The sequence below is a fragment of the Trichosurus vulpecula genome, chromosome 5 (genome assembly GCF_011100635.1).
Source record: "Trichosurus vulpecula isolate mTriVul1 chromosome 5, mTriVul1.pri, whole genome shotgun sequence".
Lineage (NCBI taxonomy): Eukaryota > Metazoa > Chordata > Mammalia > Diprotodontia > Phalangeridae > Trichosurus > Trichosurus vulpecula.
This window is the reverse complement of record NC_050577.1, coordinates 53,779,778-53,804,743: the sequence shown is the minus strand read 5'-3', so window position 1 is coordinate 53,804,743 and position 24,966 is coordinate 53,779,778. Positions and strand designations below refer to the sequence as shown.

Below are 24,966 nucleotides of genomic sequence, written 5' to 3'. Positions count from 1 at the left end.
TAGAGAGAGAATCAGAAAAGGCTTCACACAGAAGAGATAGTACATGAGGGAGCCCTGGGGTTCTTAACCTGGGGTCCATGAACATATAAAAAAATTTTAACAACTGTATTTCATAATCATTGTTTCCTTTGTAAGAAGACATGTTTTACTTTATGCATTTAAAGACATTCCTCTGAGAAGGGGCTCATGAGCTTTACCAGATTGCCAAAGGAAATCCATCACACACACACACACACACACACACACACAAAATTTAAGTACCTCTGGTCTAGTTTATTTCAAAGGCAGAACTTGAATCCGAGTCTTTGTGACTCCCAAGGGCAGAGTTCCACCCATTCTGCCATGCTGCTACTCATCACTGAAGGTATTTAATCAATCACTTGAATTAAAGGCTACCATCCTAGTACAGCATCTTATCGCTTCACAATTGCTTTTTCTGTCTTCTGTCTCTCCTCCTAATCATTCCTACAATTGCTGCCAGACCAATCACCTTAAAACATTCCTTTGTACACTTTATGCTTCTTGCAATGCCATTTAGTAGTTCTCCAGTGTCCTATACAACACACCCCATACGGCCTGTCCCTCAAATTGTCCTCCAAGCTGGCTCCAAATGATCTTGAAAGGCAAGACTGATGGTGGAGAAGAAAGAGCATGGAACTGGAAATAGCCCTGACTCTGCCACCAATTAATTACTTTGGTGACCTGGCTAAGTCATTTCTAACACCAAAAGCCTTCCTTTCCTCCTCTGTAAAATGAGGAGGTTGGATTAGATGATCTGTAGGGTCTCTCTTGGTTCTAAATCTTGGATCCTAAAATCGTTTCCCATCTTGTGAGTCTTAAACCACTCAGTAAGAGACTGTGGGGAATCAGAGGTCTTCTGCTATAAAACATGGCACTGAAAGTTGGCTCGATAAAAGAGAGAACCCTTGAATCAAGACACACAATTTCATGGCTTCAAAGGACGTGATTATCCTGAGAACAGTCTACTTACCAATAGTCCATCCAGGGGATCATAGAATCTCTCAAGGAGTTGCACCACTGTACTCTTCCCACAACCGCTGCTGCCCACAAGGGCCAGGGTCTGACCCTTCTTCACCTCCAGGGTCAGCCCTTGAAGCACAGGAATGTTAGGTCGGGTAGGGTAGTTGAACTTGACTTCACTAAATGACACATTCCCTTCAAATGTTTTCTAAAATCAAAATACCATTAAATTAACTACATGATGAGCAAAAACAGGCTACGAGGTTACTCCTTCTCCACTACCTTATGAGAAGCATTTTTTTACCGTTTATTTTTGGCTCTATTTCAGACATACTAAGACTCAGTAAGTGGAGGCAACCCTTTTGCATGTTTTTTTAATTAAAGCAGATCAGGGGCAGGTAGGTGTTGCAATAGATACAGCACTGGCCTTGAAGTCAGGAGGACCTGAGTTCAAATGTGGTCTCAGACACTTACTCGCTATGTGACCCTGGGCAAGTCACTTAACCCCAATTGCCTCCAAAATAAATAAATAAATAAATAAACAAGCACATAAATAAAGACAAACCACATGCCCTAAATAATGTAACCAACAGTAAATTCATTATAATAAAAATACCTGTATATGTTACATATACATATTACATATTTGTATAATGCTATATATCATTATATAACATTCTTTTATAAGTAAATTTATATACAAAATATAATTTTCATAGAAATTTATATTTTATATTCTAATGTATAAACATAATATATATTAAAAACCTACAATAATTAGCTAGTTTCTTAAAAAAATTTTCACTAGGTATTCTAGAAAGTTACACTTATATCAGCAACAAATATTAAAGGCATGTTCCATTGATTTCTTATTATAACTCAATTCAACATTCATTAAGCACCTACTGTCTAGAAGGCATCTGGGCTGGGCACTGGGGAGACAAAAACACAAATGAAAGTCTTTGTTCTGGAGGCAGTGGCATTTTACTATGCAATCCAAACTAGCCAGTGAAGAGTCAGTACGCAAATGATAAACCCCAAAGGTGAAACTGACCAGTTTCTGTCCCTCCTCACTGTAGCTGTCTATCAAAGGTTCCCGTTCCAGCAGCATGATGATGTGGGATGCTGATACTCTAGCTTTGGCATAGTCTGGTGCAAGTGAACTTGCCTGCCCCAATGCCATAGCACCAAATACAACGGCTGAAAACACCCTGTAAAAACCCAAAGGTTTAAAAAGTCATGATCACAGTGATTTCAATTTAATGTTTCTACAATAGGTCTAATTATTATAAAAGTTAAAAAAAACAAAACCTCTCCCTTTGCCCAAGTCCCATTTGTGAATTCTAGAATCATCATAGCTTGTATCAATGGAGGGGAGAGAAGAGTGACTCTTAGGGAGAGACAGAGGCTTTCTGTGAGAGGTATCAAAGTTCTCTAGCTATCATTTTAATCTATAATCATTTAATTTATACACAAAGGAATTGTACAACCTTAGGAATATAATAACAACGACTATGACCACAAGAATAGCTAGCTGTAATATTTTCAAAGTACCATACGTGTTATCTCATCTGATCCTTACAACAACCCTCTGAGGTTAAATGATATTATTACCCTCAGTTTACAGATGAAGAAACTGAGGCTGAGAGACTAAGTGACCTGCTCAGAGTCACACAGTTACTAAGTATCTGAGGCCAGATTTGAACTCTGGTTTCCTGACTTCAAGGTCAGTTCAGCCACTTTTTCCAACCTTTATCTAATACAAGTATCCTTTTATTTCCAGCCAGTGTGAACATTTCCAGGCAAATGGCAGACTGTTGTCACACAGATTAACAACAACAACAAAAATCTTGCTTTTTGGGTTTTTTTTTTGAGGCAATCAGAGTTAAGCGACTTGCCCAGAGTCATACAGCTAGTAAGTGCAGATTGGAACTCAGGTCCTTCTGATTTTAGGGCACATGCTCTATCCACTGAACCACCCAGCTGCCCCTCCTCACTTCTAAGGAAAAGTTTGCCTCCTTTCCATTTGCAGACATCATCCCTACTATTGCCCTCTGGAGCAACAAAGGCTTCTCTTCCATATTATAACCCTTTTAATGTCTTATGCTCTCTACCATTCACCTTCCCTTTCCCCATCTCAGTCTTCTCTAAGATAAACATCTCTCATGGTCCAACTAGTCCTCATATGATGTGGTTGTGCAGTCCTCACCATTTGGTTGCCCTCCTATGGATATGTTTGAGGTTGTCAGTGTCTCCCAAGCTGTTGTACCCAGAACTGAACATAATATTCTAGATATGATCTAGGTAGTACAGGACACAGGCGCATTATCAGCCCCGTGATCTGGAAACTTATTTCCATTAATACAGACTAAGATTGAATTATCTTTATTAGTAGCTGAGGCACACTTCTGGCTCATAGCGAGCTTGCAGTCAATTAGCCTCCTGCAAAGCCCACTCATTTTTACCTTAACCACTCTCAAACAAGGTCTCTCCCATTCTGTACTTGGATAATTAAAATTTTAAACCCAAGTGAAAGAGTAGCAACAGCTTCAGTTGAGTCAATGCTTTTCCTCAGAGAGAAGAAATACATAAATTATCCTATCAGAAACTTTATGCCAAAAATAACTAATTGTGATTTTCCTTAAGGCTTGTGCATTGCTATAAAGATGTATCTGAATACTTTTGGGTGGACACATATAAAAAATCATTTCTGCCAAAGCTAGAGCTGGAATTGACCATAGAGTCCAACTATTCCAATCCTATCCTTTTTCAGTTGCAGGAAGTAAGGCTCACTGTCTATTCCAGAATCATACAAAGAATATCAGAAACAGGATTTCCACCCAGGCCTTGCTCATTACTAATCCAGCATTCTATCCATGATTCCATGCTGTGTCTCTCATATGAAGCTTTCTCAGAATCCTCTCCATCCCTCAATTCTTTCTCTTCATTGCTAGTACCTCCACCCCAATATCTAATATCAATTTTATATATGCTTATATATTAGCATGTTATCATACAATAGAATGCAACTTTCTTTAGGGTAGGGACTATTTCATTTTTGTGTTTACAGCCCTACTTTCTAGCACAGAGCCTGGCATATAGTAGGTACTACATAAACATCACCCCATTGATTGATTTACTACATCTGCAACCATGGGCAAGTCAATGGAACCCAGGGACCTCATGGGTAACATGAGAAGTTTGGATGACTATGATGGTCATTTTACAACTTCTGATCCTATGCTATGGACCTTTGTGTAGGTCTGCTTGTCAAACTTTCTTTCCCATCCTGTGTTTAATTGGCCTAATTAAAGCCCTTTAAAGAGGACATCTGAATTTCTCACCCATCTTCAGGTATTCCCCAAAGGGATGAAGACCCTTTGAAAGTCTCAAGAAATATCACTTTGATATATTTTTTTCTAACGTGCCTAGAATTTGTCTCCTATAGCCATGCCAGATGCAACACTGAAATAAATTGGTTGTCTCTCAATTTGTTATGTTTAATTCTAGAGCACATCACAGGTCAAATGCAGAAATAGACTGAAATACTTACAAGAGAACATCTTGAAAATCCATATGTCCATGTGCCACCAAGTAGGCACCAAACCGGTAACAAGCAGCATAGGCAAAAAACATCATTGCTTGGGTGAGCCCAAAAGTGAAGCCAAAGATATGTGCTTTCTTCACAGAATTTCTGAAAGGAATTTAAGAAAAAATGAATCATGGCATTCAGGTAGGAACAAATACATTTAGTGTAATGGTGTGCTTTTAAATCAAGGGTCTATCCCAACATTGATGAGACAGGGTCAGTAATGGCATGGGCCATTAGTTATCTGTGCATTCTTCTTTGTAGTATCCTAAAGGAAAAGCTGTCCTTTTCAGAAGCAAAGCAAAATGACTGGTTTTGTCTTTTTTTTAACAATTCAATTAATTCTTACTAAGTGATGGACTATTTAATTATCACTAATTGAGTTCAAATTAAGTCACTAATCTCTTGAAGCTTGCTACACTTCTTCCTCTGGTAGATCTGCTCCCTCTCCTTCTGCCCACAACTACCTTGTATTTATTATCTTTGTATTTATTCTGTATATAGTAGTACACATACTTATTGTCTCCCTGGTAGAATCTTCTTGAGAGTAGGGAGTGTTTCATTTTTTTTTGTATTTGTATGCCTTTGCATACATTGTATCCCTTGGCACAAAGTTGGAGTTCAAAATGCTTGTTGATTGCCAAGGAAAGGAGGCAGTACTAGATAGTGAAGGGAGGAAAAATCTTCAAGGTGAAGGGAAAGTATAAATACTCAAGACAGAAAACAAGGTGGAGGTGGGGTGGGGAGGAGAAGATGGAGGAATGACATTGGTGGCCAGCACCAAGGAGTTATTTGTGTCATTGCTACCATAGGATGTTGTGACTGGAACTAATGTTCTTGAGGACCTAATGTGTTTCCATGACCTGAACAGAAATTCTATGATGGGATGACACCCAATCATTTCAGTTACAGCAATCAAGGTAGGAGTTCATAAAGATCTGTCCTAGAAGGAAAAATATACATACACACACAACAAGAACTGATTTTTGTGGACTAAATAAAGTCAGTTCTAAGACAGTTCTAATTAAAACACTGATGCTATAAGCAGCAAATCACTAAAAGCCCCCCCCATTCTAGAGGTACAACTTTTCTTTGTCCTATAGGAAAAAATATTTTAAAATAGTCTTAGTAGTGGAAAGAAAATCCAGCTTTCCTCCCTGTCACCCTCCTGACCTCCACTCCATTCCATCATTCATTACCTGTATGGTCCCAGCAAGCTCTGTTGATACATATACTCAAACGTTTTCTCCTGAGTCAGAGAAACAACAGTTCGGAAATTTTCTATTGCTTCAGTAGCAATCTGCACAAGAGAGCATAAGAAAGCCAGAGGTGAAGATGTGATAAATAATCTGCAACTTATAATCATGGACTCTCTTCAGAATTCATCCCACCTTTACTTATTAGGCTTCTTAAATACTGACAACACAATTAGTCCTCATTTGATCACTGAATCACAGAATTAAAGAGCACTGCAACTCCCAATCAAGCTGAGTAGAGTTAGGCAACCCTGAGCTACCCACTGCATTTAGTGTTTACTATGGAAATCTTTTTACATCACACAGCAGGGAAAAGAGGAAATGGCATAAATAGCTCCTAATAGAATTAACGGTCTCATCACATCTATCCATTCCCCACCCTCCCCAACTGTTGCAGAAATATATATTTCAACTTTTAAAAGATTAAAAAGATAAAATGTTTCCATCACTAAAACAATCATTATTAAAAATTACCTTTAAAATGGGTTGGCAACCTAGAGCAGTTGTGACGAGACACTGTTCAGGGGCATGTGGACTGACTCTTCCCCATTGCTTTTCAAACTGTACCTCTGCCAGTGAGAACCAAGGCTACCAAGTAATACATCAGTCCTTACCCCCTTTTTCCTCATTCTCCTTAATGGCAAAACGTAAGACTCATTGTGATACCTGATTTTGACAGGTTCACAAGTTGGGTCTAACATCTAAATCTTAGGATTGCTTCCTCGAGAGAGTCCCCCCATGGGGTCATATAATTTATTCCTAGCTTTTCTCATTGCTCCTACAAATAAACAAAACTAAGTATAGTACTTAGTTTATTAAGCAATTGGTTACAAGTATTTTATTCACAGGTTAGTCTTACATGTCCCTCTTCTCTCTGGCACAGCCACCACTGTGGTGGAAGGGACCATAACCTGGTGCCTGGATCACTGCAACGTGCTTGTCTTTGGTCTCCTTGCCTTGAGGCTTTCCCCACTTTATTCCATCTTTCACTGACCATATCACTCCCATTAATAAATGCTAGTACCTCTATTTAACCTCCAGAGTCAAACAGAAAATCCTATTCGGCTTTTAAAATCCCTCATAACTTGGCCTCTTCCTACTTATATTTTACTATCATCCAGATATTCTATGATACAGGGATGCTGGCTTCCAGTGACAAGATCCTCCATCTTGACCCTATGCACTTTCACTGGATGTCCCTCATGCCTGGAATTCTCTCCCTTCATGACTTTCCATGGCTCCCTTCAAGTCTCAGCTAAAATTCTACCTCCGGTAAGAAGCCTTTCCCAATCCCCTTTAACATGAGTACCTTTCCTCTGAGATCACCTCCAAATTATTCTTTCCGTCTGTGTGTCTCCTTGGAAAAATTTGTACCTAAGTGTTTACATGTTGTCTTCCCTATTAAACTGTGAACTGCTTGAGGCAAGGATTGATTCTGCCTTTCTTTGTATTCCCAGAACTTAGCACAATGACTGGCACACTGTAACCTCTAATTTTTGTTGACTTGATTTGGTATAAATATGATGACCTTCAGAAACTGACCAGATCACTTACTGATTTAAGGATATTAACTCTAAATTCATGCCATTGTCCAGAATTGGTTCCAAAGTTTGCAGCCCAGATTAATCTATAGAAATCACAGCTGCAAAAATTAATGGGCCAGTCAACATGCTTGGATAGCCACAGACCACACATCAGGATACCTTCATATAAGCTTTGCATATCACTAATGCCAGTTGGTCATCACTACTGCTGTGCTGCTGGTCTAGAGGATTATTTGTCCCAATGAAAGTCATATCGCAAGGACATCATTAAGATCAGACCCTATCATAAACCTAGCTTTATCATGAAACCATTCAACTAATTAACCATTTGTTACACTTTCTCTACTCAACTGTTCTTTGGCAACATTCCTTCTTTCATTCCATTTCAGCAGACCCAAACAAAGACATGGAGATTTTACCTCATTTGGTAATGGAAAAAAAATACGAAACTAAATAAAAAAGAAAGTTAATGTTGATTTATACTCCAAAGGTGGCAATTTAAAAAAAATCTCTAAACAACATTTATAATTATTACTTTTAATAATGACAAACTGGAAACAACCTAAGTGCCCAACGGCTGGGGTTTGGTTGAAAAGTGGTACATCCATGCCCTGGAATATGAGATTCTCATTAAGAAAAACATATATGAAGAAGGGGAGAGATATAAAAACTCATTTAAAATTTTTCAAAGCAAAATAAAACATACTGAGAATAGTACATACAAGAAACTAAAATCACGTAAAGAAGATATTTTCCTAACAGATGAACATACAACTTGGAAGGAGCTTTAGAGGGATTTATCAATAAATTCTTATTTTTTGCATACTTAAGCATATTTTTGACCATAAATAGTTATGAGTTTAAATGTTCTCTGGGTTACATGATGTTAATTTATTCATATTAAACATTTTTTAAATGAGAAAAACTATAGTAGATATCAGGCAAAAAACCAGGAAGCCCTAGACTTTGTCTTCAACCCAACTGAAGATACATGAGAGGCTTTCCTTCTTGGCTTCAGTTCCCAAATCTACTGAGGAATGACCGTTACTTCAAGGGATAAATAATCAGAGCCTATGAGTTGGACTGACCTTTCCAGCACCCTCTAATTCTTCCTTATCTTTCTGGGCATGTCCAGCCAGCATTTTCATTTGAATAATTGCCGCAATTGCTATGATGGGTACGATGGCTAAGAGCAAGAGGGTTAACTGCCAGCCGTAGACAAATGCGATGATGATTGCAGTCCCAAGATTGGCTACATTCTGGGCAATAAGAGCCAGTCTAGCACCGGCGGCCTAGAAAACATAACAACAATTAAAAAATGCAATATGCTTACCTTTGACTGAATGAAAGAATAAAATAAAAAGATAACTGAATAAAAGAACAAAATAAAAGAATCTAATCACAAACTCCCCAACTGAATATCTTGTTGGTGAAATAATAGAAATAGCTAGCATTTATATGGCAGGTTAAGGTTTGTAAAGGGCTTTACATGTTAATTCATTCAATCCTTGCAACAGCCAAGTGAGTCAGACGCCATTATTATCCCCACTTTATAGACAGAGACATAAGCTTGAGTGACTTGCGCAGGGTCATACAGCTAGTAAGTGACTGAGGCAGAATTTGAACTCAGATCTTCATGGCTATAACTCCCTCATTTTACCTCTGTTACATCTGGTAATAATACAGAATAATAAGATTTAAATAGCATTTATTATGTGTCAGACAGTGCATTAAGTGCTTTTTATAAATATTGTCACATTTATCTTCACAACAACTCTTTGAGGTAGATGCTATTATTATCTTCACTTTACAGTTGAGGAAACTAGGGGCAGCTAGGTGGCACAGTGAGTAAAGCACGGGTCCTGGAGTCAGGAGGACCCGAGTTCAAATCTGTCCCTCAGACTGTGTGACCTTGGGCAAGTCACTGAACCCCAATTGCCCTGCCTTCCCCCCTCCAAAAAACAAAACAAAAAACAGTTGAGGAAACTGAAGCAAATAGTAGATTAGTGACTCGACCAGGGTCATACAGCTAGTCAGTGTCTAAGGCACATTTTGAACTCAGGTCTTCCTGTCTGCAGGCCCAGTGCTCTATGCATTGTGCCATCTAATAAATAGATGTGTCACCTTGGGCAAATCACTGAATCTGCCTGGCTTCTGTTTCTTCCTTTGTAAAACCATGACCTCCAAGGTTCCACAGAGCTCCACATTCCTGTAACTTGTTCATGCACATCTTTGATCCTTGTCCTCTAACCACTTCAGTGATCAAATCAGATAAATTCTGAAAGTTACCCGAAGGCATGATGGATAAACTCCCTGAGGGCAAGGAACAAACACTGATGTAGTGCCTACTATGTGCCAGGCTCTGTGTTAAGGGCTTTTAAGAACATTGACTCAACCTTGCAAGATAGGTGCTATGGTTATTCTCATTCCATGGTTGAGGAAACTGAGATAAAGAAAAGTTAAGTGACTTGATCAGGGTCATATAGCTAAGTAAGCCTCTGAGGTCAAATGTGAATTCAGGTCTTCCTGACTCCATGGCCAGTGCTCTATCCACTGCACCACCTAGCAGAGGGCAGAGACTCTTTTTCACATCTGAATCCCCATGTCCGTGCCTTGTACATAGTAGGCGCTTAATAAAAGCTTACTCGATTGGTAGTCTCCAGAATTTACAAAAGATAAGAGGCCATTCAAGAAAACTTACAGCTTCTTTAGATATCATAGAGTATCAGGATGGGGAACCTGCGGCCTCGAGGCCACATGTGGCCCTCTATGTCCTCAAGTGCAGCCCTTTGACTGAATCCAAACTTCACAGAACAAATCCCCTTAATAAAAGGATTTGTTCTGTAAAACTTGGACTCAGTCAAAAGGCCTCACCCAAGGACCTAAAAGGCCACATGTGGCCTCGAGCCTGCAGGTTCCCCACCCCTGGATAGGTACTTTGTATTTTTATACAATGTCTTTAAAAGTGATGAAAATGCACAGAAGAAGAATATCAATTTCATACTTAACTCAAAGAATGCCAGGAAGAAAGCCAAAAGGAAGCCTGGTTCTTACCCCTTTGACTTGGGAGGCATCAGTAGCAAGTCTTGTAGTCAGAGCACCGGTGCTGTTTTTAGGGTCATCAAACCAGCTTACATCCTGCAGCAAAAACCAAATTTTTCACTTATGGGTAGAGAACATTGCATACTATGTCCATTTCCCCCCTTTGTTAAATTATCTTCTCTTTATCCCCATTTCCTTTCCCTGAGAATAGGGATGGGTTCAAAGAAAGGCAATGAATACCACTATGTGAAATAATGAAGAGTGAAATGAGCAGAACCAAGAGAACATTGTATACAGTAACAGCAATATTGTTTCAAGAATGACATTGAGCGACTAAGTCATTTCGACTATTATTAATACCCAAATGAACTAAAAAGAACACATGAAGAGAGAGGCTATCTGCACCCAGAGAAAGAACTGATAAATAGAAGTAGGTATAGAGTAATTCCACACACACATACACATATACATGAAATACACACACACACACACACACACACATATATATACACACACGCATATATAGAAACCTATTTGTGTCTAATCAAGACCATCTCTAGGGCAAGATGGAGGGAGGGAAGAAAAAAAGGGAAAAATACTTATATATTAACTTTGTTGTGTATTTGGAAGGAGTGCTAAGCAGTGCATGGTAGATTTGCAGTTTCACATGCAATCATCTTTTTTATTATACTATGTTATGGAGATGCTTGTTTTATTCCATAAATTAAAAATAAAATACATTATTTTTAAAAACAAAGGCAATGAAGGGCTACTGTATAAAACATACATCCACCTTTTGTACTTGGGCTGTCCTTGCCTAGGACTGAAGGAGAGAGAAGGGGAGCAGCGTTGGATGCAGGTGAAGCCTCAGGATGCCACAGTGGCAGTACTGATCTCTAACTTCTCCCATTACTCACAAGTAGAAAAACTAGAGGCCAACTCTCAAGGCATACATCATACTGAAAATAGTCTCTTCTGGGAGGATGGGTGGTGACTGGTCTCTGCCAGCACTGACAGTGTTAAACCAATGACAGACCTGGACATCTAGTCCATCCCCCCGATTTTACAGCTGGCAGGGCTAAGATTCTAACCCAGGTCCTCTGACTCCAAAGGCAGTGCTCTCTTCACTTATTTTATAAAATAAGAAAGTTATGTCTGATAACCTCTAAGGCTCCTTCCATCTGTAAATCTATGATCCCATAAGTGGAGCCACAGGAGAAAGACAGAGTCTTGCAATGAAAGCATCAGGGACCAACTGCCAGATTCAGTTTTGTCATCTGTAAAATGGGGATAATGACATCATCTACCTCAGAGTTGTTCTGAGGCTCAAATGAGATAACCTGTGCAAACTGCTTCCAAACTGTAAAGGGCTGTATAAATTCTAGCTGTTTTCCCCAGTTTGAGTAGCTAGATCTTATACTAAATATTATATCCCTGAGGGGGAGCAAAAGCTTGTTACACCACTGGGGTCTTTTATATGGTGTAACAGAAAGAATGCTCCACTTGGAGGGCTGAAGCTGGGAATTACAAGTTCAAATCCTGGTATATGGAAGGCCTTTTGAGATCATTTAGTTTAATCTCCTCATTTTACCAGAAAGATGAAGCCATTTGCCCAGGAAAATTGACAGATACAGAATTTGAACCCTGATCTTGGAATTCCAATTCAAGAGAAAGAAGACAAACTCCTTTCACAGCAAGGTCCACCCCCCCTTCTATAGGAAGCCTTTCCCAGTCCTCATTAATTTTAGTGCCTTCTCTCTGAGATGATCCCCTCCACCCCCTTTTATTCAGACTATATCGTGTTTGCACATAGTTGTTTCCATGTTGTCTCTCCATTGGGATTTTAACACTGTGGGTTCCTTGAGAGCAGGGATTGGTTTTTACCCCCCTCTTGCTTATTTCCAAGCTTGGCATATAATAAGTGACTGATAAATGCTAAATGACTAACACAAAGACCCCTGGATCTTATGTGTGATGGCCTGGGTTTGAATCCTGGATCTTCTAATTCACTACCTGTGTGACCTTGAGAAATCATCCTTCTGGGTCTCCATTATCCTCCTTGAGCTCTAAGTTACATGATACCTAAGATAAGGAGGAATCAGCTCTTTCAATCTCTTGGCAATCTTGCTAGTCACAGAACTAGCTGAGGTCTATCTGATGCTCTTCACTCCTGCAATCATATACATATTTAATTCATCCTTCTGGATCACTGTTCCAGTATTCACTGACAAGTCCTTAGAAAATCTCTCTTGGTCACATCTTTAGAAGTACTAGCCTTGCCTGACATATTCTAGGGCTGAAAAATATCTTTATACGTGCTGATCCAGGGCAGATTTTTTCCTCCCTTGAGGTGAAGTAGCACTCATCTCAAACCATGAAGAGTAAAATCATTTTGCAGATTTAACAAAACCCCTGTAGTGCCTGCCAACCTCTCTCCTGCCCTTGAAAATGAAAAAATTAGGGTATTTCCAGCATCCAGGAGCATTAGTGACCTAAACATGAATTAATGCAAAGTCTTATGTGGATAGATTTTAAGTTTGCATTATCATTCTAATTTTCCCATCATCAAATTATTTAACTCTTGATTCAGGGGCTAATTTATAAGATGGTGGTGAAATTATTCTTGAAAAAGAATCCAGGCAACAGATGGCATTCATTTTATCATCACTATCAATTTGTGACTTAAAAAGAATACCTGTCTCAACATTGCTTTAAAGGCCTTGTATCGGAGTCTCTTGGTAAGAATCTCTCCAGCTTTGCCAAATGTGAAACCCTGTCGAAAAGAAAGAACGCATTAGGGAAAGGAAGGGAAGAAGCATTTATCAAGCCTTTGCCATATACCAGGCACCATGCTAAGCACTAGTTTATTTATAAATATTACAATATTTACAAATATCTCTTTCCAGAGTTTTCTTTAATAGAAGACTATTGGTAGTGGTGGATTATCACCACTGAGGAACCCCAAAGCCAAAGGCACATCTGCTTCCTGGTGTTGGTTTGCCACATGACTTTAATGGACGAGTACTTTTTTTGGTCTAGATTTCTGTTCCAGTTGGCCTAGTCCCCTCATAGGATACATTTTTGCCATATTTTTGCCATAGATTTCTCTGTTTATCTAAATTCCACACTGCTAGCCTTCAAGGCCCTGGCTCAAGACCCATTGTTTCAATGAAATCTTCCTTGGCTACTTTCACTCTCCTATGACCTTTCCCTTCTGTGAATTCTTAGAATTCTAGTAGTTGGTACTGTGCAATCTTACACTTTTTTATTTTGCCGTTGTACACATATAAGCTGCTTCAGGTACTTCTGCGTTACCTCCTGGAAAGAAGGAGGCCTGGTTTTCCATTTTTTTCTGTCATGCCTGTGGTGAGTATCTGGCACTCATGTGCTGATCACCCTCTGTTTCCCTGGCTATTAGTATTCTCTCTTTCCTCATGTTATCATGTATACACATTTCTATTTACATGTTATATCTTCCCAATACAATGGAAGTCCCTTTGCAGGCAGGATCCATTTTTTTTTTCATTTTGGTTTTGAAGCCTTGCCCACTAGCACAATGTTGTCTAATGAGAAGGCCCTTGACAAAATCTTGTTGGATTGTATTGCATTACTAAATGATAACTCTATGACTATAGGTGTTCAGAGAGCATGGCCAGACAAAAGGAATTACATTGGAGAAGAAAGTACAATGGACAGATTCAGACAGCACTTCATCTTTAAGTTTGCAATTTCATTCAAGTCATTTGAAAGCTATAATATTGGATTCTTGAGAACTATGTTCTTTACTGGCTTTTTGTTGCTACTGATGTTTTTACCTTAAGGCGCAAGTATAATTGTCACTTAGGGAACATTCCCATTTGTGTAAATGCCAGCCTTAATTTATACATTTTCATTTTAAGTCTCATGTGACTTACTTCTGAGTGCTTCTTTTCTAGGCCAAAGGTTGACATTTCATTTAATGTAATTTATTTGTTTGGATCAATGCAAGGAATTTTAGGGTCCTCCCAAATTCCACATGTAATTATGATATTAAATCCCATGCTCAGTTCCCTCTTATTCAAACTATATTCTCAATGTATATTATGCAATTTGCAGGGGGTGGGGGGGGAAGGAGAATGCTAAGTAGGAATTGTGAGGGGATAGAGATGAAACAAAGAGGAGACAGAAGAACCCGTACATATTTTATCAAGGCTGACCCATCTTTTAGCAAAATCAACAGAGTACACTCCCAAGTAGACTGAACCATAGTTATACTTTCTTTTTCCTTTTTTGGCAGTGTAATTGGGGTTAAGTGACTTGCCTCAGGTCACACAACTAGTACATGTGTCAAGTGGCTGAGGCCAGATTTCAAGTCAGGTACTCCTGACTCCAGGGCTGGTGCTCTACTCACTTCTAGTTATACTTTTAACCATCACTGGATAATCAACAAGCATTGATTAAACATTCACCATGTGTCAGGCGCAGAGACTTTGGTGGTCTCCTTAATTACTGTTATCCCTGCTCCATAACTACCTTGCCTGTAACTTGTATTTATTTTGTATTTATTCTACATCTCCTTCTATATCGTCTCCCCCAATAGAAGGTAAGCCTCATGGGAGTAAGGGTCCTTTTATATTTTTCTCTTTGTATCCACAGCACCCAGGGTCTGGCCCTTCATAAGCTTTAACAACTGCTTGTGGATTGACTGATTACTCTAAGACAAACATGAAACAGTTCCTGCCCTCTAAGAGCTTATATTCTGTAAGGGAGAAAACATGTACACAAATTTGTAGAAAATAAGTGAAAAATATGGATACATACCTGAAGAAAATAGCTAATGAAAGAAATAAATCCAAGCATTAAAAACAACAGTGAAAACAAATCACTATCACGCCGTCTTTTATCATCAGAATTCGCTTGTGTAAAGACCTACAAAAAATAATTTATTTTTATCAAAGGAATGTAGTGTGTGCCCCAATATTCTTTTGCCAAGAGAGGTCTTAAAATACCAATGGAACCACTGTTTTTTTTGAGGATGTCTAACTTAAAGACTTATTAATTTTCTCTTAGTAACTTTATAATTCATACCTTTGTCTAAAATTTTTAATTTAATTCATTTACATTTTATGTGGACTGAATGAGTACCACATGTGAAGCAAATTAGTATCATGTGAAAACAATAGTTCTCTACAAATAGTAAAGGAAGGCAAGGTTGAGGGTTTTAAACATACAGTGAACTGACACACAGGGCTTCCTCTTTTGGCAAAAGATGGATTATTTCACTACAATACCAAGAACATAGCAGTGAGTGTGACAGGGGACTCATCTGGCCTCTTCTCTGAGCTCCAGACCCACATCTCCACCTGCATAAAGGATCTCACTTGGGCATATCACCAGAACTTCAAATGCTGTTCTTCTGACTCTACACTGCAATCTGTGACACCTGGTGCCAACCTTTGGCATTATCTCTGACTCATAGCTCCCTCTCACCTCTCATATCCAAACAACCATCATACCTCAACCATTCATAAGATAGATAAGAGTGAATGAACAAATCCAACTTTAAACTAGGATTGTAGAATTTTAGATTTGGAACAGAAACTAAAATCATCTACCTTCTCATTTAATAGATGAGGACTGGAGTCATGAGAGGTCATGACTTGCTTGAAAAATATACACAGTGCAGAGTCACTTCAAATCCACATTTCCTGAATCCAAATCTAGCACTCTTTCTCCTACTGCAATTACTGCTTATATTGAAATAGATCCATCAATAGCCTAATGGAGTCATTTTGACTCTTGCTGCCCTTTCTAAAAGGGCATAGATGGAGCCTATCATTTTATATCCCTACACTAGATACCAAAGAATAAGTGCAACAGGAATTTGCAGAAATGGCAATTTCAACTGGCTTTATTCCCTCACTCCTGGAACTAGAAACACATTAAATCTCTTTTTTTTCTTTATATCCCCAAGGTTGAGTTTTGTTTAAGTTTGTTTAAAGGTGTGACTTTTTAAAAGCCAATCCTTAATTATGACACAAAGTGTTTACCAGATTACATAAAGCAAGGCTCAAAATCCTGTAGTCATTGGTATGTCATGCCACTCATAGCTCTTACCCCAATAATCCTGGAAAATATTATAGCAAATGATGGCCGTACAGCTCCATTGATAAGAGCACAAATAGTGCCAACCACAATATAAGGCCATTCTGTCTTATTCATCTTCAGAACTGTGAAAAAAGAAACTGGAGGCACATTTTCATCCTAGAAAATAAAGATATCAGGACAAGTAATAGATCTTTCAAACTCTGGCATGAATTTTCATTATCTGCTTGCAGTTAAAGCTTAGAGGTATAAACTTTCTCCAGCCTGGTTCGTCTCATCAAAGCTCTCAGCAAAGAGAGACCATCCCACACTTGCGTCTCCCCTCTACTGTGGCTTATCATTAATAATCAAGCCAGTATCAATCTAATTGGGCAACCAGGAGGATGTTTGTTTTGTAATCTTTCAATAATTGCCCGTCGTCATTCAGGCATGTCACACTAGGTTCGATTTAGTGTGTGCAGTTTTCACTTTAAAATATTTGTGCTCTCTGGACTAAAAAGACTGGTAAATTCGCATGTCAGTATGCAAGGCAAGGCATCCATAGTTTTCCTTCTGCACTCCAATAAACATCAGCTATGTGTAAAACATAGGATGTCAGGTGATGATAAAAAGAAAAAAACACCCAAGTATTGCTCTTTTTCACTTTAAATTCTAGATCCTATACCTCAGAAAAGCAGTTTCAGTGATTTGTTTTAAAAAAAAGCTAAGCAAGGTATTTTTAAAAGGTATCATCAATATATCAATTTGCTAATTTTCACATAATTAATAAGGAATCACAGATTTAGAGCTGAAAAGGACACTGGAGACCATCTGATCCAATCCTGCCATGTTACAGATAAGAAGATAGAAGTCCAGGTAGGTTAGATGATTGTAAGTCTCAGAAGCAGAATTTGAATCCAAGTCCTAGAACACTATGTTCTTTCCCTTATGTGACCCAGAGAATACTCACTTAAATTGTGCATTTTATGGAAAGTGTCAATTTGATAAGATGAGCAGGGGTGAAAGTTTTTCTCCTGGTTTCTGCTTTCACATTAGTGACTGTTTCAGACAGAAACTTTGATCCAAACTATCATTGTTTAAAATTTGTTTAACTTTTCATCAATGATTAATTATTAGTTAATAATTCTTAATGTCTAACTTTTCATCAATGATTAATTTAATAAAAATAAATTTCATTTGTAAATTAATTCTAAGCAAATCCTCATGGCATGAAGATTATTCTAAGTTACCTTATAACCCCAGTACTTAGCACAGTGCCTGGCATATAATAGGCACTTAATGAATGCTTATTAGTATGACTTGACTGAGTGCTATGCCAGTGGGACAATGGGCTCTCACGAGTTCTGCCAGGCTGGAAAAGCTCTGAGTATGAGGCTGGTGAAGGCTGTATGCCCACCATGAACGCACCAACATAGCTCAGCTTGAAGATGCCCATTATCAGAAGGTTGATACTTAGGTGCTGAATTGCTTTATTTTAAAAACTTTTAATTAACATATGCATATACAGTTCTCCCTTCCATATCATGGGGGTTAGGGGACCAGTGCCTCTGCAATCTGGAAAATCTTCATCAAATTTTTTGGCCCTCTCTTTGTACCGGAGAAGAAATCTGAATTATTATGGTATTAAGAGATAAAATATATTGCTATTATACAATACCATACACATATTTTATGCATTCATGACTTTCTAAACTTTTTCTTTCTTGTCTTAAGTTTCTGCAAAACTCCCCCAAAATTCTCATTTAATTTGTTATGCTGACCCACAATATACTGTAACCATGATGGGGAAAGTTGTGATGTGGAACAGATGACTGTATATATGTATGTATATATAGATATAAAACATATCCCTATGTGACCTTCATTTCCAAATTTATCTGCTATTTAGTGATACATTTTATTCTTGTAACAAAAAATAGGGAAATATCAGCTGTCTCTGGCGTATATTTACTTTTCCACACCAACTCAGGAAAGAGGAGAGAGACGTGCATTTTTAAATAAAGAATTATTTTTGTCCATTGCAAGCCAAGAACAGTCTGCTGAGATGCAAAGATGGTGTCACACTCAGGAAATTAAGGATGAACTATTACAGTGAAATGGCTACTGAGTTTTTGCTGCTATATCATCTTTTTCTTTAAAGGTCATGAAAGCAGGAAGCCACAGGAGAAAAGTAGGCAGTTAATAGAAAGACAGACATGTGAAGGTAAGCAAAGAAAATTGACTTTCTGTTGTGGGCCACGTGCTTCTTTTAAATTTTAGATGCTAGGTTCCAGCTTAACTCTGATCTTGCTTGCACACCTTGGCAAAACATCCCCAGCCATATGAGCAGAAAAATACCAAGAGACTTACAAGCGTTTCCTCCTCTCCAGTGCCTTTTTTCTCTGATCCCTGTTGCTTCTTGATACTTGAGCGAGTTGATCGCCTTCTTAGGCTTCTGGATCCAAAACCTTGTGTAGCTGATTCTGAGGCACTCATTTCATCTGTCTCTTCATCTGTAGCACCCTCTGATTCTATCTGTTTTCCTCCTGTCTAAAATAAGCAAAAAAAAAAAAGCTTTAAAGACAGTATCTGCTGTTTAGTTAATCTGGCTTAACAAAGAAAATTTAAGTTTTAATTTGGAGTAGCTAAGGTCAATATTTTGTCCTTCATTGCTTTTCAGTAAGAGACTAGTGAGAAATAGCTAGCTATTCAACTGTTTACTTCATCTATGTAAGTATGTTTGTGTGTACGTATGTATGTACGCATGTACACACATACAGAGAGGAGATGAGGTGTCACAGTGGATAGAGCCTGGAGAGAGGAATACTCATTTTCCTAAATTCTCAGATATGGTCTCAGACACTTATTAGCTTTGTGACTCTGTTCAAGTCACTTAACCTTGTTTGCCTCAGTTTCCTCATCTGTCAAAAGAGCTAAAGAAGGAAATGGCAAACCACTCCAGTATCTTTGCCAAGAAAACCCCAGATAGGGTCACAAAGAGTCAGACACAACTGAAATAACTGAACATAAAACATATAAACATATGTATATTTATACACATATGCATACATATATACAACTTGTATTATATGTTAAAAGATAAAATTAATATGTCGTTAAAACCCACTGCAATAAGAATCATGCAGGTAAACAAAATAAAATGATCCAAGGAAAATTTTATTTTTTTTAAATCTAGAAACTCAATGTCAAAACGTGACATATTTCAAGTCTATCTCCTTTTTTCTTTTCCACAATGATTCCTTACATATACTCTTTTGTACTGTCTTTCTTGTGCAGTTACAAGGACCCAATCACTTTTGTCTTGGCTTTGATATTAATCATATTTCCAATTTATATTCACAAATTTTCTTCTTTAGTTACTCCACGTTCAGGGCTGAAACTTAGTATTTTTATTACTTTACAAAATGTTCCTGAAGAGAGATGCTGTTTACTTATAGTATAAATCATAGCAAAACCCATGTCTATAGAGAAAAACTGAAAAAAAAGATATACTAAAAATGTACCTGCATAGTAACAAGTTTGAAGTAAACACCTCCCTGTCTCATTAATTCATTATGGTTTCCTTGCTCCACAATGACTCCATCCTCAAAGCCAGCTATGACATCTGCATTACGGATTGTAGACAAACGATGTGCTACAACAATGGTGGTACGGCCTTCTCTTGCCTATGAAATAAGCAAATTAGAATTAAGCAAAAATTTTTAAAAATTGCTATAAACACAAGATCAAGTACAAATAAGATATGGTACTGGAGGCAACAGTGACTCTGAAAATAGAATTTCTGAATCTATCAATGCTATACATTTTCCAGTGTACTAGTACTCATGAATGTTCAAAGAAAGAAAGGAAAGTCTCTAGCACTCTGGACAGTTCCTTTTTGCATAATTTATGGAAAGATCTGTATAAGAATTGCACATTACCAACAGCCATTAGATAGGGTGTAATCTGCATTGGTGAAGGGAGTAGCCACACCTACAGATCATGAATCTGTCAAGAGTACCAAAAATAACTTAATGACTTGCAAGCTTGTCATTGAGGTGGTGAGGACAATGTTATCACCAGAGGGTGTTTCATTGTTTTTATTTTTATCTCCAACACCTACCTAGCAGAGAATCTGGTATATGGTAGGCACTTAATAAGTTAATTGTTGATCAATTGATAATGGTAATGCATCAAAGGGGATAACTGATGACCTGAAAGGCTTAAGTTCTGAGTTGTAGATTGAATTTTTATTGACATTTTAACTTGCCTGCAGCACAGAGGCACCATGATACAATGGATCTAGAGTCACAGAGCTTGGGTTCAAATTCTGCCTCTCTCACTTGCTAGCTGTATGACCTGGGCCAAGCAGATTTACCTCTCTAGATCTCAGTGTACTCATCTATGATATGTTGTTTTGTGACTCCATTTGGGGTATTCTTGGTAAAGACACTGGAATGGTTTTGCCATTTCCTTCTCCAGCTCATTTTACAGATGAGGAAACTGAGGCAAATAGGGTTAAGTGACTTGCCCAGGGTCACACAGCCAGTAAGTGTCTAAGGCTGGATTTGAATATAAGTCTTCCTGACTCCAGACCTGGTGCTCTATCCACTGTGCCACCTAGCTGCTCTGGGGTGGCCCCTAAGGTCCCTTTTAATTCTAAATCTATAATTCTTTGAATCAGCTTAATATAATGGTAATGCTAAACCTAAATTTGCACAACTGCACTGAAGGTTTCTAGAATTAGAATATAACCTAGAATATATTATTAATTTAGACTTTTTATAAAGAAAAACTTGCAACTGTAGCTATATGCTTGGTTCCCATTCTATGACTTCCAAGTTAAATTTAAATAACTGTTACTTCAATAAACATCTAAAACACTGTGTAACACAGTGAGCAGGATCAACACTTAATTAGGATTCCATGTAAAGCCAGCTTTAATGGTCTTGACCAATGAGTCTCCAGATAGTGATTGTATCTTAAAAAGACAATGGGATAGTTGCAGTTCAACTGTTATTCTATGAAGAATCTACGAGGAGAGAGTTTAGATACTGTTAACCATGATGGCTTACAAGAAACTAGGAGAAGACAGAGGGGGAAAAAAAGACCAAGAAAAAATTTAATTCCCTATAAAAGAGTTTGACTCTCGTCTGGTGAAGAGACAGAAAAGAATTCTTAACAAGACATTAGCCAGTATCTTGAGATAACTGAATGGTGGGACTGTGTTTTGAGAAATAAGGTAGCAGTTATAATAATGCGTAAAGGTGTCTCTGGCTACGATCATTTTCATAGCCAACACATCATTGACAATTATTTTTAAAATGACTTGTAACAATGTAGATAAACAGTACAGCCAGTAACTTTGATATTTATTTAAGCCTTGGAAATTAAAAGGTTATGTGTGCATATACACATATAAGCTTCAATAGTTTAAAATTGCACCAAGACACAAACATTTGCCCCCTGCATATGCTGGCCTGCTCCCCCCAACCCCTTTTATTCTTCCAGTCTCTTGTCTTTCTGTCTACCTTCCAAAACTCTTAGGGCTTTAGTACAGTTTTAAGCTATTTAACCTATTAAAACTTAAAAATTGCACTAAGGCTTCTGAGACATCCTGTATATTGGGTACATATACATATATATATATATGCATACATGTGTATTGTATGTGTATTCACAAACTTTAAAGCACTATCGAAGTTTTTCAAAAAATTATTCTTCTTAGCTACACTTCTGCTTATGAAAACAAAAAATGGCTGAGAGTGATTACCTTAGAAATTACTGGTGAAAATTCTGCTTTCTTAGAACAATTTTTCTAAAGGGCATAAAATTGGCATATTCTTTTTCCTATTCCTAACTAAATCCATTTTATTGAAATTCACTGACCTTATCCAGTGCCTGTTGTACAACTGCTTCGCTTTCAGTGTCTAAGGCTGACGTTGCCTCATCAAGAAGAAGGATCTTGGGATTACGAACCAGAGCTCGAGCGATTGCTATCCTCTGTTTCTGACCTCCACTCAGCTGAGCCCCTCTTTCTCCAACCAGAGTGTCAAATTTCTATTACACAGAAAAAACCCAAATTACAGTAGCTCCCGATGTTTCTTCATAGATCACAACCCCTGCAACAATGAACATCGACACACCATGTTCTAGATATACATTACTAAGAAAGAAACTCTTTATCAGGTAAAGCTACTACGATGAGGTAAGCCATCATCATCAGGTCAAATGGCATAGTCCCTGGAAGCCCAATAAAAGTACCCAACCCAAACACACACACAGTACGTGTAGAAATGTGCACACAATATACTCACATATGTATGCACACGTACACAACATAAAGGCAACATATATGTATACATGCACATATATACTTCTGAAGACAAAATGCCAAAAGACCACTGGAAGGAGAACAGTGCTTTGGGTTCTGCGGTAGGAATATGGGACAAAAGTCAGCAAAACCAACCTGCCCTTTCCATTCTTGCTAAGTAAACCTACTGAAAATAATTGCTTGCTCACTTTTAGGGGCACCTGATGGGGTGATGGGAAAAGAGTTTATCTGCCCCATTCCAAATATCGGGTGAGCCTTGGGGACTTGCTGTCAAAGAGGAAGGCAAAGTAGTCAAAATGACAGATTTGACCAGAGGGATTCTTGCTGTATGGATGCAGCTGTGGGGCTGACTTACAAAGGAGCACAAATAGGTCACATTAGGCTGTGCTCTGTCACAACCACATGAGGAGGGAAGGTGCCTCAGAAGCTACAACTGAGTGGAGAACCAGCACATGATAGCGTAGCAGAGAAAGTAGTCCATAGGGAAACATCAGTTATTCTGTGTGGAAGCAGCAATCAGCAGCTCTGGAGACAGAGAAGTCTTCTACCTGAGCTGAAACTGAGGAGCCTGAATGTTCTGATGATGTATCTTTGGTCCTTTTCATACCACTGACAGGGGGTGCTAAAACATTGTGACCATTTTTGCATGGTGGTATATTCCTTGCTACTTGCCAACTACTCTTGTTTTTAATTCAAAGCTTTTTGCTTTGAATTAACATGTCCTTTTATTTGGTCTGACTATTGAGGCTTATGAGTTTCAGTTTTGAAAAGCTACTGCCCAAAGAGTACCTTGAACTTGGAGGAGGGGAGGGCAATGTAGCCTTCAGGAGCCCATGTTGAAGGGGAGTTCAGGTTTACACCACCTACAACTAGGATGGAAAATTTCTTACTTTAGGAAGTTTCATTATAAAGTCATAGGCATTGGCTTCTTTGACAGCTTTCTCAATCTCTTCCATGGTGACATTTTCACGGCCATAGCGAATATTTTCAGCAATTGTAGTTGCAAACAGTACTGGCTCTTGACTCACAACTCCAGTAATTTCCCTCAGATACCTTACATTTAGGGTCCGGATATCCTGTCCATCGATGGTGACCTGGAAGAGAGGCAAATTCCACCTTCACATATCTATGTGAGTCAAAAAGATTAATGTAAACCCAATGCCAAAAATCAGTTTGTATCATTAAATTATTTAAGTCAATTAAAGTCATTTGTGGAGAAGAGCACCATTTTCTTTGGCACCTCAGAGTTATATTTGACTTGCCATCTCTTTGAGTACTAATTGCCAAGTGTTGCTACTACAATGGCAAAACATGTCTCCCTTCTTCATCTTTCTTCTCACATTTGTGGTTGTTGTTGTTCAGTTGTTTCAGTTGTGTCTGACTCTTTGTGACCTCTTTTGGGGTTTCTTGGCAATGATATGGCAGTGGTTTGCCATTTTCTTCTGCAGCTCATTTTATAGATGAAGAAACTGAGGCAAACAGTGTTAAGTCACTTGCCAAAGGTCACACAGCTAGTAAGTGTCTAAAGCTGGATTTGAACTCAAGTTTTCCTGACTCCACATCTACTGTGCTATCTAGCTGCCCCCTTCTCACATGGCCATCACCATACTCAAAGACTTAATTAACTCTTGTCTAGAAAATTTTGATAAATTCTAATTGGTCTCCCTGATGCCATCCTCTGTGTTCTATAATCTGTCTTCTATCCAGTTGTTAAAAATTAAAGTCATTCTGATCATGGCATTCCCCCACTCAAAAATCCTCAGTGGCTCCCTTTTCTTAAAGGGATAAAAACTCTTTCATATAACATTTAAATTTGGTGATCTGACTTGCAACTTACTTTCTAGCCATATTTTACACTGTTGTTCTTCACGCACTCCACATTCCAGCTAAAACTGGACTGTTCACTGTATCCCAAATTTAGCCATCTATATTTTGCCTCTATACATTTGTATCATTTATCCCCCATGCCTAGAATACACTCCCTCATTGGTCAGGCTACTTATCTTTTTTTCAAAGTTCAGCATATGTAGGCGTTATATCCTACAAGGGAACATTTCCTGATTCACTCCTTCCACAAACTACCTTAAAAAAACTTATTTGTGGGGGCAGAGCCAAGATGGTGGCTGGAAAGCAGGGACTTGCATGAGCTCCCCCACC

At 38.3% G+C, this 24,966-nt stretch overlaps 1 protein-coding gene across 1 annotated transcript in view; it reads right to left on the bottom strand.

Annotated features, from left to right (window-relative positions):
* The window catches only part of LOC118849937 (ATP-dependent translocase ABCB1-like), a 496,364-nt gene that overhangs the window by 14,999 nt on the left and 456,399 nt on the right, over window positions 1–24,966 (bottom strand). The window contains exons 12-24 of the mRNA XM_036759044.1: window positions 23,700–23,903; window positions 22,365–22,535; window positions 20,000–20,161; window positions 18,846–19,025; window positions 16,509–16,655; window positions 15,213–15,320; window positions 13,108–13,185; window positions 10,425–10,508; window positions 8,459–8,662; window positions 5,770–5,870; window positions 4,535–4,675; window positions 2,036–2,192; window positions 992–1,189 (exon numbers count right to left, since the gene is read on the bottom strand). Coding sequence (XP_036614939.1) covers window positions 992–1,189; window positions 2,036–2,192; window positions 4,535–4,675; window positions 5,770–5,870; window positions 8,459–8,662; window positions 10,425–10,508; window positions 13,108–13,185; window positions 15,213–15,320; window positions 16,509–16,655; window positions 18,846–19,025; window positions 20,000–20,161; window positions 22,365–22,535; window positions 23,700–23,903 — 1,935 coding nt within the window. The remainder of the gene's footprint in view (window positions 1–991; window positions 1,190–2,035; window positions 2,193–4,534; window positions 4,676–5,769; window positions 5,871–8,458; window positions 8,663–10,424; window positions 10,509–13,107; window positions 13,186–15,212; window positions 15,321–16,508; window positions 16,656–18,845; window positions 19,026–19,999; window positions 20,162–22,364; window positions 22,536–23,699; window positions 23,904–24,966) is intronic.